Source organism: Danio rerio, chromosome 2 (assembly GCF_049306965.1).
Source record: "Danio rerio strain Tuebingen ecotype United States chromosome 2, GRCz12tu, whole genome shotgun sequence".
Lineage (NCBI taxonomy): Eukaryota > Metazoa > Chordata > Actinopteri > Cypriniformes > Danionidae > Danio > Danio rerio.
In genome coordinates, this window is record NC_133177.1 from 1,644,548 (window position 1) to 1,663,403 (window position 18,856).

General features: G+C 35.1%; 2 protein-coding genes across 9 annotated transcripts in view; both read right to left on the bottom strand.

Annotated features, from left to right (window-relative positions):
- The window catches only part of gpaa1 (glycosylphosphatidylinositol anchor attachment 1), a 52,435-nt gene extending 51,665 nt beyond the window's left edge, over positions 1-770 (bottom strand). For 4 of the 7 annotated variants that reach the window (XR_012390045.1, XR_012390046.1, XM_073922331.1 and 1 more), the window contains exons 1-3: positions 679-770; positions 524-576; positions 71-170 (exon numbers count right to left, since the gene is read on the bottom strand). Coding sequence is in view for 4 of the 7 variants with exons in the window: in XM_073922331.1 (XP_073778432.1) it covers positions 71-144 (74 nt within the window). In the remaining 3 variants the exon portion in view is untranslated. Of the gene's footprint in view, positions 1-70; positions 171-523; positions 580-678 lie in introns of all 7 variants that reach the window. The other 3 variants (XR_012390047.1, XM_073922332.1, XM_678021.11) reach the window with 1 other exon arrangement.
- Positions 771-1,857: 1,087 nt separating this feature from the next.
- On the bottom strand, positions 1,858-17,945 carry si:ch211-188c16.1. 2 transcript variants are annotated; one of them, XM_073919151.1, is made up of 18 exons: positions 17,818-17,945; positions 15,191-16,016; positions 14,514-14,693; positions 12,308-12,528; positions 11,713-11,843; positions 9,986-10,101; positions 9,892-9,917; positions 9,672-9,712; positions 9,499-9,543; positions 8,097-8,229; positions 7,242-7,401; positions 6,799-6,922; positions 6,586-6,620; positions 5,568-5,631; positions 5,199-5,233; positions 4,655-4,718; positions 3,565-3,656; positions 1,858-2,281 (listed from the first exon to the last, which is right to left on the bottom strand). In XM_073919151.1, the coding sequence occupies exons 1-17, from the start codon at positions 17,824-17,826 to the stop codon at positions 3,584-3,586; spliced, it is 2,283 nt and encodes a 760-aa protein (XP_073775252.1). In that variant the 5' UTR covers positions 17,827-17,945; the 3' UTR covers positions 1,858-2,281; positions 3,565-3,583. The 2 variants fall into 2 exon arrangements, with proteins under 2 accessions (XP_073775252.1, NP_001170918.1); NM_001177447.1 differs by having other exon boundaries at positions 1,956-2,281; positions 3,577-3,656; positions 17,818-17,909.
- Between the last annotated feature and the right edge of the window lie 911 nt (positions 17,946-18,856).

Genomic DNA, 18,856 nt, shown 5'->3' on the forward strand with positions numbered 1-18,856 from the left:
AGGTTATCAACAATTTTGTCCATGTCTATATTTCTTATAGCAGCACACTTCAGATGCAGTGAATGCGTACCATATGGGTGTGTTGAGTCGGGTCAGCAGGTTGGTCAAGGCTTTTCTGCGATTCGGGTCGGATAACAAACCCATGATGAACACCTACTGCTCTGAGAGAGCTAACAAACAGAAAACAAAGCCACAGAGAGGGACAATTAGCCATTGCTTGTACATTAATACACATTTAATAGCAATAATAATAACAATAAGATATTTTACGCAGCCATACAACGGTTTCTATATAAATCCAAATAACTTAATATATTAACAATCATTCATAATATTAATATAGAAATATACTATAAAAAACACCAAATCTAATAAAAAAAGATGCAAACATGACTGAAAGCTATTATTTGCGAACTGAAAATACCACTCCCATACAAGAAATACAGCCACGACAAACTAACATAATGAAAAGACACAATTAAAACACAAATATTCAGCTTTCTGCGTTATTTGGATGAATTACCTGAAGAAAATTAGAGATTTCTTGCTGTGTGGATGCAGATGCTAGCTCATCTCCTGCTATGGACACAGTAAATTAGTTTCAGAATGACCACCACATTAATGCGGACGTCCATATAAATTATAGTATATATATGTACATAATCGTGGCGTCCTTACCTTGAAAACTTCAAACATTAAAGCAGAGTTTGATCTGCAGCTGTAGTGCATTCATTCACACTCCTGTTCCGTGTTTCGGACGGAAGTAATACGGTGACGGACCAGCTTCCTGTAAGTGACTATTGTGAATGGATTTTTTTTTTTAGCGTGACGCTTGTGTAACTACAGATATATCCATGATGTAACTAAATGTACTATGAATATGTTTATTTGTAGTATAAATTTCACGATCAATTAAAAATTAAGAAATATAGGCGGAGATCAGGATCGAAGCCATATTAAATATTTTATTTACATTTGTTAGCACGTTATTTATTGAATAATAAAAACATATTTATCATGTCTGTTCGTCGATATTCCTTCTCTCTTTTTTATATTGACATGATAGCATCACACAGTTGCTGCAGATTTGTCGGCTGCACATCCATGATGCCAATCTCCCGTTCCACCACATCCCAAAGCTGCTCTATTGGATCATTGAGCTCAGGTGACTGTGGAGGCCATCCGAGTACAGTGAACTCATTGTCATGTTCAAGAAACCAGTCTGAGATGATTTAGCTTTATGACATGCTGCGTTATCCTGCTGGAAGTAGCCATCAGAAGATGGAGACACTGTGCTCATAAAGGGATGGACATGGTCAGCAGCAATACTCAGGTAGGCTGTGGCGTTGATGCTCAATTGGTACTAATGGACCCAAAATTTGCCAAGAAAATCTCCCCCACACCATTACACCACCACCAGCCTGAAACGCTGATTCAAGGCAGGATGGATCCATGCTTTCATGTTGTTGATGTCAAATCTGACCCGACCATCTGAATGTGTCATCAGAAATGGAGACTCATCAGAGCAGCAACGTTTCTCCAATCTTCTATTGTCCAGTTTTGGTGAGTCTGTGTGAATTGTAGCCTCAGTTTCCTGTTCTTAGCTGACAGGAGCAGCACCCGGTGTGCTCTTCTGCTGCTGTAGCCCATCCGCCTCAAGGTTGGACGTGTTGTAACGAGTGGTTATTTGAGTTATTGTTGCCTTTCTATCAGCTGGAACCAGTCTGGTCATTCTCTTCTGGCATCAACAAGGCATTTGCGCTCGCAAAACTGCCGCTCACTGGATATTTCCTCTTTTTTAATAAATCTATTTGAATGATTTTAGGTTACAGAAGAGAGAAGAACGCTCGTCATCCCTGCTGTTTACACATCTGTTTATTGCATGCCAACATTTACAAGCTGTTTTCTTTATTTAACAAACCACCAACTTCCAAAGTTCCCACAAAAACAAAAGACGCACAAAAGACAAACGCAGCTGAAAGGTGTATATTAGAGACGACACACTTCAATGAACTTACTGTCAAGATTTTCATGAGAACAGTTATGAAGATTAGCGACAAACCCATTTCATGAAATAATAAAGCCATCATACAACATGCTAACAATGCTAAAGTCAGATTTAAACATCAAGATTTTCATCCAAATGGGAGTTTGGTTTTCTCTGTTTTTGAAAATTGATGATTTGATGACTTCTCAGTTAAAAGGCTTGTGCTAGATATTCATTTTTCAGATGAAACTTCCTTAAGAAATGTGGATTTTTTTGACCATACCATCAAAGTCACTGTAAAAGGAAAGAAATAGCAAAGATTTACATTCAAATAGCAAATTATCAGCCCTCCTGTCACATTTAATTCTGTTTCAAATAATCCCCAAGTGATGTTTAACAGTGTAAGAACATTTTGTTTGTTGATTTATTGCCGCATCAGTAACTGATGGCTATTTCATTGCAAGAAAAAATTAAGCAAGATTACAATTAAGTTTATTAACTGTTTGTAACCTGTTGATTTTATTTGTCAGTTTTTTAAATGCACATCGTCAGATTTCTTAGAATCAATCTAAAACTCTTAAAATTGAATACTATTAGATTTAATCAGTTCAAAAGTACATGTATGAATGTGTTTTAAATATATCAAGATGTAGAAAAGCCACATCCAATTGGTTAAATGCAACCCAGGTTCATTGCGGATACGTACAGTGCTAAAGTCTACATTTCTGGGGACAGCGAAATACGTAACCGGAGGTACATCTGCTTGCAGTTTTTGTTTTTGGAAATCCACCAGAGACCGCTGTGTACGCTTTTTGGTGATCTCAAATTCCTCCTGTGCGTCCTCTTCTTTCGTAAATCCACCAGAGGGCGCAAAATACACTTAAGGCGACCAGTCCAGGTCATGGTCAACTGACCGCCCACCCACCTCGGTCCCTAAACCCAACCGATAGTGTTTTCAAAAGCAATCTAGAAAAGGAAAGCCGTCGCAGCCGTCGTGCCTGTTTATTTCTTTATTTTATTTCATTTGCTTTTGTTTAACCTGTTTTCTGGAAGCATTCTTCGCCAAACTCGAAACTCGTCGTCGAGGTCAACTTTGCTAAGCATCCCAAGTCTGCCGAGCTCCTAGACAAACTGGTAACACCATGTATTTTTAGGTAAGCGGTAAGCTGGTAGCGCCAAAAGGAACAGAAGCCATAGCGATGTCATACCGCTACGTTCGTTTTAAAGATGAAATGCAGACTTCAGAAATGTAGACAGGGGAACGTATCCGCAACGAGCCTGTGTTGGTTAATATCTATGAGGTTTACTTAATATTCAGGGGCAAAAATGTTGCAAAAAATATCACTTTAGGCAAGTATCTTGCAGAAAAAACAGCAAAATATTAGTACTGTCATCATGGCAAAAACAACGTTTAAAAAAATCTTCTCTGTTAAAAGTCACGTCAGAAATATTTTTCAAATAATTTATTTTCATAGAAGGGTTAATTATTTTTATCTTCATGGAACCATGCTTGTCTTTTGCATGCACTATAGTTTACAAATACGAAAACTGCAATTTAAAAATTAAATACAACGTACAATAGACCATACCTCAGGCTCAAAGAGAGTCCGCGTACAGTGCTGGCGGTGGAAGGAGATCGATGTCTGCAAACTGGAAGTTTTCTACTTCCCTGTTAAGCGAAAATGCACATTAAATCACACACAGAACAGGCTTAGTTTCTTGAAAAGATATACCAATTTGAATGTTTGTCAGACAAATGTTAATCATTTAGTCATATACAGTATCGTATTGATATTTAATGCCATGTCAGCAACAACAGCTGTTTTCATGGGAAAAACTATTAAAAATAAAAATAACAAAACACAAAAAAATAAATGCATAAATTAGATCAGATTCTGAATGTTAATATATAATAAAAAAAATCCTGCTGTATATCTCTTAAAGCAAGTTAATTTCAATAAAAAAACTGCATTCAATCATTCAAATTAACATGTTCATTTATTCATTCATTTTCTTGTCGGCTTAGTTCCTTTATTAATCCAGGGTCGCCACAGTGGAATGAACCGCCAACTTATCCAGCAAGTTTTTACGCCCTTCCAGACGCAACCCATCTCTGGGAAACATGCACGCACACATTCACACACACTCATACCCTACGGACAATTTAGCCTACCCAATTCACCTGTACCGCATGTCTTTGGACTGTGGGGGAAACCGGAGCACCCGGAGGAAACCCACGCGAAGGCAGGGAGAACATGCAAACTCCACACAGAAACGCCAACTGAGCCGAGGCTCGAACCAGCAACCTTCTTGCTGTGAGGCGACAGCACTACCTACTGCGCCACTGCCTCGCCACCAGATTAACATGTGAAAATGTTAATGCTTAAAAATAAATGACCCTATTAATCCTCTAATCAACAACCACCGCCAATACATCAATCTGAAAATGATTAGAAGACTATATGACGCTATAAAAGTTTAAATAATAATAAATTATTATTCACTGTGTTTTGAAGTGTCTGCGATGTCAATATTGTGCATGTTCATGATCACAATACATTGAACACTAGCATTTCTAATTCAAATGTTTATCAGCCAATCAGAATCAAGCATTCAAAAATGCTTGTATTATTAAAAAAACATCAAATGTTCATTGTTCAAACTCACTGTGCATGGTGGTCTTCAATACTCCAATCACTGAAAGTATGAGCAGCGAAAGAGTTACTATCTACTGCGGAGAGAGCAAAAAAAGGTAACGATTACTCAATAATACACTGAATACTATAACAGGATCGAAACTATTTTATATAAACATTAAATAACTAAGTAAATATATAAAAACAAACATTAAAAAAAGTAAAGGACATATTCCAAGGGATTCGTCTAGCTCAAATTGTGAAGGAGCATTTCAGGAAGCATTAGACATGGACTGGCCACCACACAGTCCAAACCTTAACCCTATTGAGAATCTTTTCGGATGAGCAGCAGTCTGACTCTCATCAATACAAGATGTTAGCAAAAAATGTATGCAAATCTACACAAGAACAAACGTTGTGACATTGCAGAGGCATACTGAAATAATGCCATGGCGATTATCAACACTAAAGGCGGTCCACAGAGATATTACAGTGTGTGTCTATTATTTTCTGTATTGAACAAGCAGTTTAACTAATATAAACATTGCTCTGAGCAAGTTAAAATGCATACTTACATATATCAGGCAAAGAGGCCGCTCTGTTCTGACTCCTTAAAGAGAGAAGGAAAAATAGATTTATAAATAACCTATTGACCTGATTCTGCAATGCGAAACTAGTTTTTGCGAATGTTTTAGAACTTCCGATCCAGTTTCCTTTAAATAAATAGTAGAAAGTGATCAAACTACTTGCTTTATAAACAAATGCTCATGGCTATACATAAAATGGAGAATTATATATCAGTTTTAAGTGAATGAGAGCGGAAGAATCCAATGGCTGCATCTGCTCGTGAATGAAGAACTTCAAAGCTCAATAAACAGTTTAGAAATATTTGTAAAGCTCAACCCGAAGGCATTTTTATGAAAAGGAAAAAGATTCAAACTCACAAATTCTCAGTTGACAGAGAGAAAGTGTCATCTTCATACATCCACTCTTCACTGTCATCAGTGACTGGAGGCCAACAGAACACACAGAATAGAAAATCAATATATTATACACCATGATTTTACTTTCTGATGATAAGCTGACATGCAAAAGACAAGTACTCATACACTTACAACCGATTTACAATGTCTTCCAGAGGATGTTCACATAGAAGAATCTAAGGATCTGAGATTCCTTGTAGCAAACTTGTGTGTGTGGTTTCAAAAATGCAACCATTTATTTGTGTTGTGTTTAATTTTAATTTGTTTATATTCATTTATTCTTCATTTATTATATTTAATCATATGATGATTATTAATTTATATAGTTATTACATCATTTTATTGATTATTAGCAGGGCCAGACTGAATCTGCGGACGTTTTTTGCTATTTCTGTGGAGAATTTTGGTCAAAAATCTGTGAATTTCTGCCGAATTATTTTGGGAGTATCATAACTACAAACTTAATATGTGAAATAAAAAAATAATACCTTTTTTAACTTTTATTTAATGCTTAAAATGCAAATCCAATTAGATTCACTTTATTTGGTAAACAAAGCAAATCTCTCATATATCTAAAATATTATTGTACAAACTGCACTGTACATACATCAGATGAACATTTTCATAATAGTCAATAATATTACTGTAATTCATTAAAAAAGGGAATAAATATAGATTTACACATTTAAGTAAATAAACAGAATTAATGAGGGGCTAAAAATCTGCGGAAATCTGTGCGTGCAGATTCCGCGTGGGCCTATTAGTAAATGATTTGATTATTAATATTATTTGTCATTTTATTATTACCATTTTCCTATAATTATCGCTTTTTTACAGGTGATGTAACCAAATCTAATATTTACTTTTGCAGTAAGTCAGAAAACAAGTTATAGACACTCAATTCAGCTAGAAGATTGTTGTTGTTAAGTTCAAGGTGCCGATATTTCATTATATGAAGGAAACAAAGAGAAACACTTACAGCTGCTTGTAAACATTTGATTCTGATGTGAGGACCTACAAAGAGCAAACAAGAAAAGCATTTAGATCTACAGCTGTATTCACACACCGTCACCACACAACTGTGTGTAAACCTCTTATACAGTAAGTGATGTTTGCATAATGGATCCCCTTTAATACTTAAAAATGGCCATCACTGGCTTTCATTTCTGTAAGAATGTCTATAGGTCATTACCTGCTGCTGAAACTGATGTTATCTCCATCGGTCTGGCCTCGTCCAGCCGCCTGCGAAACCTTTTTTCCAAGCTCCAGCATCTCCTTAATGTTCAGCTCCACATTCATCACAGATATGTAGCCGTCTATAAACAGAAAAACCGATTAAAAGACGTTTCCCCTCCTGCATCAGTGAAACAAGTAAAGCTGAATCAGCAATAGCGGCATGGTGGCTCAGTGGCTAGCCCCACTGTTCCCCCACAGTCCAAACACATTCGCTATAGGGGAATTGATGAACTAAACTGGCTGGAGTGCATGTGAACCTATCATTGAAGACTTTAACATGGATCACAGTGCATTTTCATGCAGATTGAGGTCATTTTTAAATCGAAGGCGAGAAAAATCTTTATAAAAAAATCCTGTCTACATATATACATGGCCTCATAAGTTTTTTCATCAACTCACATTTGTTGTTGGCGTCTCTGGCCAGCCATTTCCCCTTGGGGCAGTTGACCGTTCGGATGATGCTGATCAGATCTCCACTCTTGACAGGCAGGTCGTACTTGCGGAGTTTGCTGTCCGCCAGCACTCTGGCATGATACATGGGCTCTTCCAGTCCCGTGATCTAGAAAAAACACATGACATGCATATCACGAGATAAAAGTGGGACCTAAAGTCATACTTGCATTGCCACTGCACTACATGTCAAAACAGGTGGAATCTGGTAAAGTGCACTTCTACCAGGGCTGGACAATATATCAGCAAAGACACCACAATGTGTGCATCTGTGTTAGAACCTAGAGCGCCACCTAGCCTAAAGTGACATCTACTGTTAAACACAAGCCTAGAGCACCATCTGCTGGTCAAAACTGACCTAGACTGCTAATTGTTGTTAAAAACTAGCCTAGACCGGTCTGTTGTTTAGAAACTAACCTAGAGTGCCGTCTGCGGTTTAAAAGCTAGCCTAAAGCACCGTCTGCTGTTAAAACTAGCCTAGAGGGCCATCTAGTGCAAAAAACTAGCCTAGAGCGCTATTTGTTGTTAAAAACTAGCCTAGAGCGCCATCTGATGTTGCAAACTGGCCTAGAGCACCATCTGCTGTTAAAAACTAGTCTAGAGCACCATCTGCTGTTAAAAACTAGCCTAGAGCCTCGTCTCCTTTTAAAAACTAGCTTAGAGCATCGTCTGCTATTCAAAACTAGCATAGAGCATCGTCTGCTGTTCAAAACTAGCCTAGAGCGCCATCTGCCTTTTCAAACTCCTTTCATTTAAATGCATGGGCTGACACTGAGTGTGTAGTGTTAATGCATTAGAATTTACTTTAAATTTCTTGTGCAGTTCATTCCTCTTCTTATCCTTCTCTTTCTGCTCCTTCTTCTCCTTCTCCAGACGCTGCTTCTCTTTCTTCTTCTGCTCTTTATCCTCGTGGTGATCTGGGCTCGACTGCTTCTTTCTGAAAAAAAATCACATTTTTAAGCAGGACAGCTTACACCACCTGACGAAAATCTTGACGTCGATCCAAGTTGAAAGAGCAACAAATAATAACTCGACTTCTAGTTGATCATTTGGAAAAGTGTCAGAAGGTGGATTTCTCTGATGAATCATCTGCTGATCTGCATCCCAATCATCACCAATACTGCAGAAGACCTACTGGAACCAGCATGGACCAAGATTCTCACAGAAATCAGTCAAGTTTGGTGAAGGAAAAATCATGGTTTGGGGTTACATTCAGTATAGGGGTGTGCCAGACATCTGCAGAATGGATGATCAACATCAACAGCCTGAGTATCAAGACATTTGTGCTGCCCATTACATTACAAACCACAGAAGCAGGACAAATCTCCAGCAGGATAGCGCTCCTTCTCATACTTCAGCCTCCACATCAAAGCTCCTGAAAGCAAAGATTGGCCAGCCCAGTCACCAGATATAAACATTATTGAGCATGTCTGGGGTAAGATGAAGAAGGAGGCATTGAAGATGAATCCAAAGGATCTTGATGAACTCTGGGAGTCCTGCAGGAACGCTTTCTTTGCCATTCTAGTTGACGCAACAAGACTTTTGTCATGTAGTGTATATGAAGAACGACTAAATCTCATCTTCCTTTTTTCTCAGTGTCCATTGAAACCTCACCAGAAATACCCCGTTACTGAGGATTATGTTTGTTTGTTATTTATTTTATATTGTTAATTCATTTTATTATCAGCTTAGTCCCTTAATTAATCAGTGGTTACCACAGCGGAATGAACCGCCAACTCAGAAACACTCATACACTTTCATTCACACACACACACACACATTCATACACTACGGCCAATTTAGTTCATCAATTCCCCTATAGCGCAAGTGTTTGGACTGTGGGGGAAACCGGAGCACCCAGAGGAAACCCACGCCAACACGGGGAGAACATGCAAACTCCACACATATTGTTTGCTATGCTGTTACATGTATCTGTTGTTTATTAGTCTGCCTAGTATAGTGACTATGGGAGTTGAAGGGTGCATTAGAAGTAAAATTATTATTGCTATTGATATTGGCAAATATCAAAACTGCCTTTACAAAATAAAGGTAATAAATCAATTAATAAATAAAACTAAATTGCAAGTCTAAGTAAAAAAAAAAACACTAAATCCACATCCCAGTACATTTTTACAGATTACAGTAAATTTATAAAAACCGCAAGACGAGTTCAGTCACACACAGAATAAAACAGATTTGGTAATACCTATCATGCTGAGTGTGTCCATTTTGATCTTCAGCTGGATTCGACCTTTATTTTATAACATGGAAACAAGCAAGTTCAACGAGTTAGCTGGATTATTTCTATGCACTGCACATAAACATGAACTGTAACATCAGCCTACAGACAACAGTGCAAGGAAATAAATGTTGACCAACCACTGAGGCACGTGCCATATAGTCCTCCACGTTTCTTCTTTCTGTCAAACAAATTAAGAAACATTTTACGAGTCTGGAATTGATAGATGATTCACATAATGCTCCTAATAAACTGAATTTCCAGCATACGAATCCCGATTTGAATCCTGATACAATATACGAATCCCGCTTACACAATGTCAAACAGTATTTTATAAATGAATAATTTATATTTACTCACCAAACTGCTGTTATCTGCATATGGATCTGAAGAAGAAAATACGTTAATGACATTTACAGACTTTCTGTAGCTGTTCGGCTAGTATAATACTCACTTTTAGGAGCTCCTTTATACTTCAATGAGCTTTGAGCAACTGGAAATTTGGGCACCGCCTCCACGTCCTCGTAAACATTGTCAAAAGGTTCATGGAAACGTCTCGACTGAGAAGAGCTGAAGAAAACAAGAATTATCTGAATTATCCTGCATTGTATTGTGCAATTTACAGTTGACGACAGAATTATTAGCCCTCCTGTGAAATGTTTATTATTTTCAAATATTTAAAAATTGCTGTTTAATGGAGAGAGTGTTTTTCGACACATTTAGTTATAATTATTTACTGATACTAATACAAATTTTAATTACTAAGTTCTTTTGTCTTAGACATGATGAGAGTACATATATTACTTTTCAAGATACTTCAACTTAAAGTGCAATTTCATTGCTTAACTAGGTTAATTTATATAATTATTATACTGTATTCATTGTATAACATTCATTGTGGTTTGTTCTGTAGCCAATCAAAAAATAACAATTTCTTAAGAGGGCTACTAATATTGACCTTAGCAATTTTTCCAATTTAAATAAATACATATTTCAGCCGTACTGTATAATAGATATAATAAAAATATAATAAATATAAAATATATTAAATAACACTGTGAAAAAAAAATCCCTTGCTTTGGTTAATATCACTAGAGAAATATTTGAAGCAGAATTTAAATTTCACAGGAGGGCAAAAATAATGATACTACTAATTTTAAATATTAGACAACCATTCAGAACTATATAAATATACAATTTACTTATTTATTTTAATTATTTATTAATTATTGATTTATTTATTCATTCTTTTTTCCATTTGTTTAATTAATTAATTACTTTATATGTTTTAATGCCATAACAGCAGCATTGGCTATATTCATGGCAACACTTGTTCTAAATATTCAATATATATAAATTTACAATCATAACAGTTTCTTAATAATCATTCATTCCACAAAAAACAATGTAATCTTGTCGCCTATCTAAGTCTTAGGAATAACAAATAATAAGTTGACTTCTAGTTGAAAATATGATCATGCCTTGATAAAGTCCTGCTGCAGTGGAGACAGAATGAATATTGTGTCTGACTCCATCATGAGCTTGGAGGACTGCATCCATACATCTCTGACTCAAATCACTGATTAATAAAGTCATCTGGAATGGTGAAGAAAGCGTTCTTGCAGGACTCCCAGAGTTTAAAAACATTCTTTGGATTCATCTTCAACACCTCCTCCATCTTACCCCAGACATTCTCAATAATGTTCATGTCTGGTGACTAGGCTGGCCAATCCTGTAGCCCCTTTGCTATCAGGAGCTTTGATGTGGAGGCTGAAGTATGAGAAGGAGCGCTATCCTGCTAAACAAATGATGTTGATCACCCACTCTGCATATCTCTTGCACATCCCCATACTGAATGCAACCCCAAACCATAATACTTCCTTCACCAAACTTGACTGATTTCTATAAGAATCTTGGCTCCATGCTGGTTCCAGTAGGTCTTCTGCAGTATTGGTGATGCAGTTCAACAGATGATTTAGCAGAGAAATCCACCTTCTGACACTTTTCCAAGTGATCAACTAGAAGTCAAGTTATTATTTGTTGCTCTCACAACTGGGATCGACCAAAAGACTTTTGTCAGGTATTGTATATATCTCAAACATTTGCCCTAAAATATTTTCTGGATAAAACATTCCCTTTTCAGTATAATTACGATAACATTCAACAGAACGAAAGTTTTACACTGGTTCTGATGAGCGCTGCTGTTCACTGCTCAAGCTGACGTTAGTGTGTGATCCGTTCACCCTAAGGTCAGAGGTCACCGTCTCTGTAGTCAACGGCAAAACCCCAACATTTCTCTTCTCCTCTGAAGACTGACAGACAACACAATAAAAGAAAGTAACATTTATTTATTAGGAATTAAACATAGCAAAGCTATCCAAAGTACAACCTTCTAAAGCCTTATCATTTATTATAGTCATTTATTCATTTAATTTTAACAGTAACCTAATGGTGGGCACAATGTTTACAGCACACAAGTCTATTCTTGGTTTAATTTTGGAGATCATCCTTCATGTTCAGTCATGGCTTGTAGTTATTTCGAATGTACGTTAGTGCTGTAAAGGTGTCAAAAATCTTAACTTGGCGTAAAACTAATCCCAGGGGTCACAAAAAAATAGGAAAAGCTGATGGCTTTTAATTAGCATTTAATGTAACTATTAGCTACTATTTTAACTTCTGTAGATTATGGATAAAATATGGTAATTTTAATGGTTTAATAAAATGTATTTGATGTTTGGAAATGCCCAAGCACGCCTTCCCCCTTTTTTAATGCTACCTGTGAATCCAGGTTGTTGTCTTCATCTGCTGCTGGTGCTGGAGGAGACAAATCTGAAGCCAAAATTTCAGTCGCCTCTAATTCCAGAGCCGCCAGATTTATGGCACTACTGTCTGCAGCTTCTGGAGCAGACATATCGAAATCTGGAAATTCAGGAGGAGGCAGGCTTTCATCAAGAGCTGCATTGCCCACAGTCAAAGTCTCATTCTCGGGAACACTTTCTAGAAGAGGAGTAAAAAACAATGTACAGTTTTCTATAAATAAAGTTAAACTGTCCATAACTCGCTGTCTGATTTATGATTATATTAACTGCGGAAACTGACCAGTTCTGTATAAATAAATTAAGTCACAATGTAATTAGTCTATTAAGCACGAAATGGCATAAGATGTCATGTTTTTGTAACAACAATTGCAATTTTTACCAGCAATATTGTTCCTAAAAATTAAAGTATTTTAATAAAAAATTAAGTATTTATTGTCAATTAATTATTTATTAATTCTTTACTTATTTCCATATCAGCAACCTTTGGCTATTTCATGGCAAAATGGATATACGTAAAAATATTACATGATAAAAGCAAATTCGTATTACAATAAAAAGTTACTTAGACAAATATACAATAGAAATTAATAAAATTCACACAAAAATATATTCAAAGTTAAATGATTTTCCAATTCAATTTTTAATAAATAATCTAAGATTCTTCCTGGTGGTACCTTTTAAAAATATCCATTAAAATGCTTGCCTAATAGTCTAATGGTATTCAGACTTCCACATTCCAACAAAATGTTTCATGATAAGAGCAGCTTGGCAGTAATTACATTTAGGTGTTGATTCGTTATTCAGTGAATACAAATAAGTCAACCTAGAGTATCCAATTCGACATCTAGTAGAGACAGTTTGTTAATGCCTGGTCTCAAACATATAATTTGCAAAGTGTCTTTCATTTATTTTTGGGTTCATTTTCAGTTTATTGATTAAATATACAAAAATATACAATATACAAAACTAAATTGTCGATAACTTGCTTTCTAATTTAAATAAAATTATGAGTTTTGGTTATACTAACTGGCAAATTCACCAGTTTTGTGTAAATAACACACAGTTGAAGTCAGAATTATTAGCCCCCTTTTAATTTTTTTTTTTTCTTCTTTTTAAAATATTTTCCAAATGATGTTTAACAGAGCAAGGAAATTTGCACAGTATGTCTGATAATATATTTTTCTTCTGGAGAAAGTCTTATTTGTTTTATTTTGGCTAGAATAAAAGCACTTTTAAATTTTTTAAACACCATTTTAAGGTCAATATTATTAGCCGTAACCCACACATGTAAAAACCACAAACAAATAAATACAAATTACACAACATTTTTAAAGCAGAAGAGAATAGGGATGCAACGATTAACCAATTTCCCTATTAACGCGTGTATTCATAACGCTTAATTAATCTTAAAGACTTCTCAACAGTGCATCTCTGCACAGAACAAAACTGCAGCAGCTAAAAGTTTTGCCAACTGTCCGTTATTTCCAATGGAGAAGCGCGGCATACGGCACATATAGAAATATAATATAATTATATATAATAATACATATAGCGGCACGACCTCCTTGTACCTTCTGTGGCTTTCAGTGCAACGTAAACAAAAGATGTGTTAGATAAATTATTACATGTAACATTATTACATATATCTACATAAAAATTATTATTATTATTATTAAAAATGATTATATATGTATGGACACAGATGTAAACAACAGTTAATTTAAATACTAAATAATACTGAATAATAATATATAGATTAGCTTAGATTTACATTAGACAAATGCTATTTTTATTTATTTACTCATTTCTTCAATCATTGCTCAGTCATTTATTTTCTGTGTAATATTTTCTGATAAAATCTAAAACTTTTTCACTTATTTTTAAGTCTAAAGAGAACAAATGGACTGTTGTTTGTTTTTTTTTTTATATTATTTTGTGCTGTATTTGGTTACTGACTAGCAATAGATAACAATTTAAATACAAGGGGTTTTCATGTGAATTTCTAAACTAGTAGTGTTTTGAAATTAATGAATTAATAATCGTAATAACCACTGATTATTTTTCAGACAATAATCGTACAACCAAAATCTATAATCGTTGCATCCATAGAAAAAGAGTAAGAGGAGACGTAGAAAAGACATGAAGTGGATGAGATCTACAAACCGGTAGCTAGTGTATTGTTGGTGTGAATGACATCAGATCTGCTTTTATATTTGCTGAGGTCTACATGTGGAGGTCTAGCTGGTTTAAAAGGCACAGGACCCAGGGATGTCAGATCAGGAAGAGTTTTGCGTTGCCTTTCGGGACGAATGAATCCACTGAGCTTCATCGCAGTGATGAAGGCTACGACACAATCACACACAAGACATATCACCGTCAAGATTAAATGAATAATACATTTAAATCTTCTTCAAAATTGATCACATCTTACATTAATGTCACTTTCTTTTTGGAAATCCTATACCTTCATACACTGTATGTGACTTAGTATTGCAGAAATCAAAGACGTCAAGCATTTTCCATTCATTTTGCCTGATATATAACAATAAAGATAAATAAACAATGGATATTTTAAAGTAAACTGAATCTATTATTAATGTAAATTAATGCAAAATGCTTCAATGTGATAAACATTTTGATAGTAAATGGTGTTTAACTTGTTGTTGACCTTTTTAAACCCCTAACATGGCTGATAATAACAACAGAGAAGACATTTTCTGAATTTTTGTGCTTTATCTCCAGATCCTAACCTCAAAGCAGACTCCACATGGCATGTCTGAGACGCATCTTCTCCATATTATTGTTTAAATACAATACATTCATACAGTTTCCAAACTTACAGTGTGAGTTTCCAGTAATCTTCAATGGAGAATTCTCTGGACGACAGACTTTAGACTTCGCAGGAGACGACGGACACTCATTAGGAAGCACTAGAGCTTTACTACAGCTGAAGCCCTTTGGTCTGCCGCACACCATCAGGTTCTTGTGGTTGAGCTTTCTTTTGGCTTTCTCTAATGTGCTCAAGACATGCTGGTGGTCAAAGAAATGCGTAACACTACTGGAAGACGAATCAGTCAACGATTCATTCGGTGAGTTCTCTAAGCTGGCACATGGGGATGCAGAATTTGATGCTGTACTCTGGGGGAGATCAACGGCTTCTGTATTCGCAGGCTCTTCTGAATTAAAAATACTGCTGTGTTTTACTAACCCCAGACCATTTTTCCCGTTTTTCCCATATTCCTTGGTGCATACTGACACTTTGGTCAAACTGAAAGGCGTGGGGATTGGTTTCTTGATGAATTTCAGAGGAGAGATGACTCCCTTTGGAGGAGCTGGAGCAGAAGAATCATCCGAAACCGGCAACACAAGAGGCAAACGCCGGATTTTGAGCGACTGTCTGTTCTGGCCATCTCCGCTGCTGCTGACTTCAGATAATGTTTTTGGGAATGATATAGGACGTTTTCCCGAGTACGCTTTTGGGTCTGATTGGGCTTGATTTGGGGTTTTGAACTCCACAGCTGAACATGAGCTCAGTGTTATCGGAGCAGAACAGCTGACCGTGTATGTCGGGAGGCGTTTGGGTTTCTCAGGAAGCACAGGTCTGTATTTGCCCTGGATCTCCTCCTGGAACTTTGCTCTTATGGATTTGAAATTGGTGCACACTTCCTGTAGTCAACAACAAAAATCAGTTCATTACAAATTAATACTTTGGTTCACACACATTTATCACCCTGGAGTATGCATAATATATAGCTTCAGCATCGATATCGCAATATGCATGTTTGCAATAGTTACATTGCAGGATATGCAATGTTGAATTGGGATTATAGTCGAACAGTTGAAAACACATGATATTTGTGTAGTCGTTGCAAGATTGCAAAGTGAAACTTTATCATTTGGATGTGTTTTAAAGGCATTTCAAGAGAGTTTAAAGCATTTGGAAACAAAAAATACAACATTTGTAACTTTAACGAAGAATAATTTTACTTAATTATTAATACGATGTGTGATTTAATATATAATTATTCAATTTCTGTACTTGAATAATGTTTGACTCTCTGGAAACCATTAAGCACTGTTTATTTGACTATTTTCTTTGCTCTGTTATAATTAGTCTTGCTTGCAATTTATTTATTATTTTTCAATGCATGATTCCACCGATAATAAAATCACGCCAATCAATTTAAATTCAAGATTTTTTTCTAAACAGAGCTATTCAAGCCGTCTGGTGAAATTGAATTTATACTGCAATATTAATCGTTTTGTCAGATTTTTCCAATATTGTGAAACTCTACCATTTTAAAGCACAAAATTCATAACATTCTGTAAAAAAACGAACAAACAAAGCACATTTTATGGGTCAAAATTATACATTTTTCTTTTATGATAAAATAATTATAACATTAAGCAATTATCATGTTTCATGATGATATTTCATACATTTCCTATTGTAATCAAAATCTATATTTGAATAGTAATATGAATTGCAGCATATAAACTTATTTTGGACAAATTTAAAGGCTATATTTAGTCAATATTTAGATTATATTAGAGATTTCCAAACAGATAAATATTGACATCTCCTAACAACCCATACAGCAAATAATTATTTTATTTATTTATTTATTTATACATCAGGTGATGTATAATATTTCAATTTAAAACTTTAAACATTATGACTTTGTTTTTGTGGTCCAGGGTCAAATTTATCAAATTCAACAAACCACTGAACAGATATAAAGGTACAAAATTTGTACCCATAAGGGTCCCTTTTTGATTGAGGTAAAGTTGGATTGAATTGCTGCATATGAACCTAATTTGGACAACTTTAAAACTATTTTCTCAATATTTAGATTTTGTTTTAACCCTCATATTACAGGTTTTCAAACAGCCAAATATTGTCCTCTCCTAACAAACCAAACATCATAAAAAATGTATTTATTCAACTGTCAAGTAATGCATTTATATTTCACTTTCAAAACATTAAACTTTGTGACTCATGTTGTGGCACCTTATAATTGAAAACTGAAGAAGTATAAAGGTACAAAAGCTGTCACTGTACCAAACATTTGTATCTAAAAGGCCGTGTTTTGGTACCTCAGTATAACATATCAATACCTAAAGTTTCAAGAAGTACACCTTTTTACTTTTCAGGTACTAATGTATAACTATAAGGCACAAATATGAACCATTTAGGAACAAATGCGATCAACTTACCGTCCTAATGACAGGTTTTGTACTTTTATTTCCTAAGGAGAACTAAGAAAATACTACTTTTAGCTGAAATAAAACAATTGTGTGTATATAACGTTACATAAAATACATTTCACGTAAAGAAAATACACATTACTGGTACGATTTATACTGAATTTAAACCCCTCTAACGTTATTTACGTGAGCAAAAAAGTACACCTTTCGGCGTTTTAATAAGTTGTTTGCAATTTATACATATTTAAAAATTCTGTACCTGTTCCATATTCGTTTAATCTTCTCCTTGGCCACTTATAGATAACATAAACATGTCATAATATCTTCAAGACACTCGCACAACGAGTCGTGGTGGCGGAGCAAGCTGATAGTTTAAACAGCAAACGGACACAATTCTACCAATCCTTCTCTCATAAAGGCTTGGCTCATGAATATTAATTACGCTCCGTGCGTGCAGACTGGTACTCCGACCTGATTGGATAATATGAACACGTTAAAGCGTGAACACCTGTAGCGGGGAATTAAAGCATATGTATAACATTTTTAATATTATTAGACCACTTAAATACTTGGTTTGCCAATAGATAAACGCTGATAAATGTGCGTTGTCTTTGTATTTATTAATAAAATATGTTGTTGCCCTTTGCTTTTATGCAGAACTGGGACAAGAGAATGAGATGTTCAGTAATTTGAGCAATTAATTTAATCTGCAGTTAAATTAATCCATATGTAAATATCACATTGCATATAAAAATAAACAGTGTACAGCATTAAAAAACATTCACACATTATTATTTGGGAAAACAATGGATGTGTAAATATGACTGCTATGCATACTATAGTAAAGTGTATTATATTGTATATATATTATTATTGTATTTAAAACTCTTTCGTTAACGAATACTGTAATATTAACAATTGTGAACTGATAATCTGTAGTAAATACTGCAGTATATTTTAGTTTACAGTAAACTGTGGTCTGTTGTAATATGATATAGTTCTTTACTATCTATATTTATTTACATCACTGTAGTTATTATGTTACCATAATAATACCAGATTAATTTAAGTACTTGACTATAGTATGGTTTAAAAACAGTATAGTATTTACTTTAAATTGTGCAGTATATTATCTCTGGGTTGTGTTTTAGAGTTGAAGGGATGTCCATAAACTTATGCTAATTTTATATTTATACTATATTATGACCCATTTCATGAATAGAGCGGGAATATATTATATAAAGCATATAGAGGTGATGGTTTAAATACATTTTGTAATGCATATGTTTGCTTAGAGG

Bases quoted from the DNA above. Each gene is read 5' to 3' on its own strand.
- si:ch211-188c16.1 (XM_073919151.1), bottom strand. The intron at 9,918-9,985 runs GTGAGTATTATA...TTTCTTCTTCAG, and splicing joins GTATAAAGGAGCTCCTAAAA to ATCCATATGCAGATAACAGC. The intron at 9,713-9,891 runs GTGAGTAAATAT...TTTGTTTGACAG, and splicing joins ATGCAGATAACAGCAGTTTG to AAAGAAGAAACGTGGAGGAC.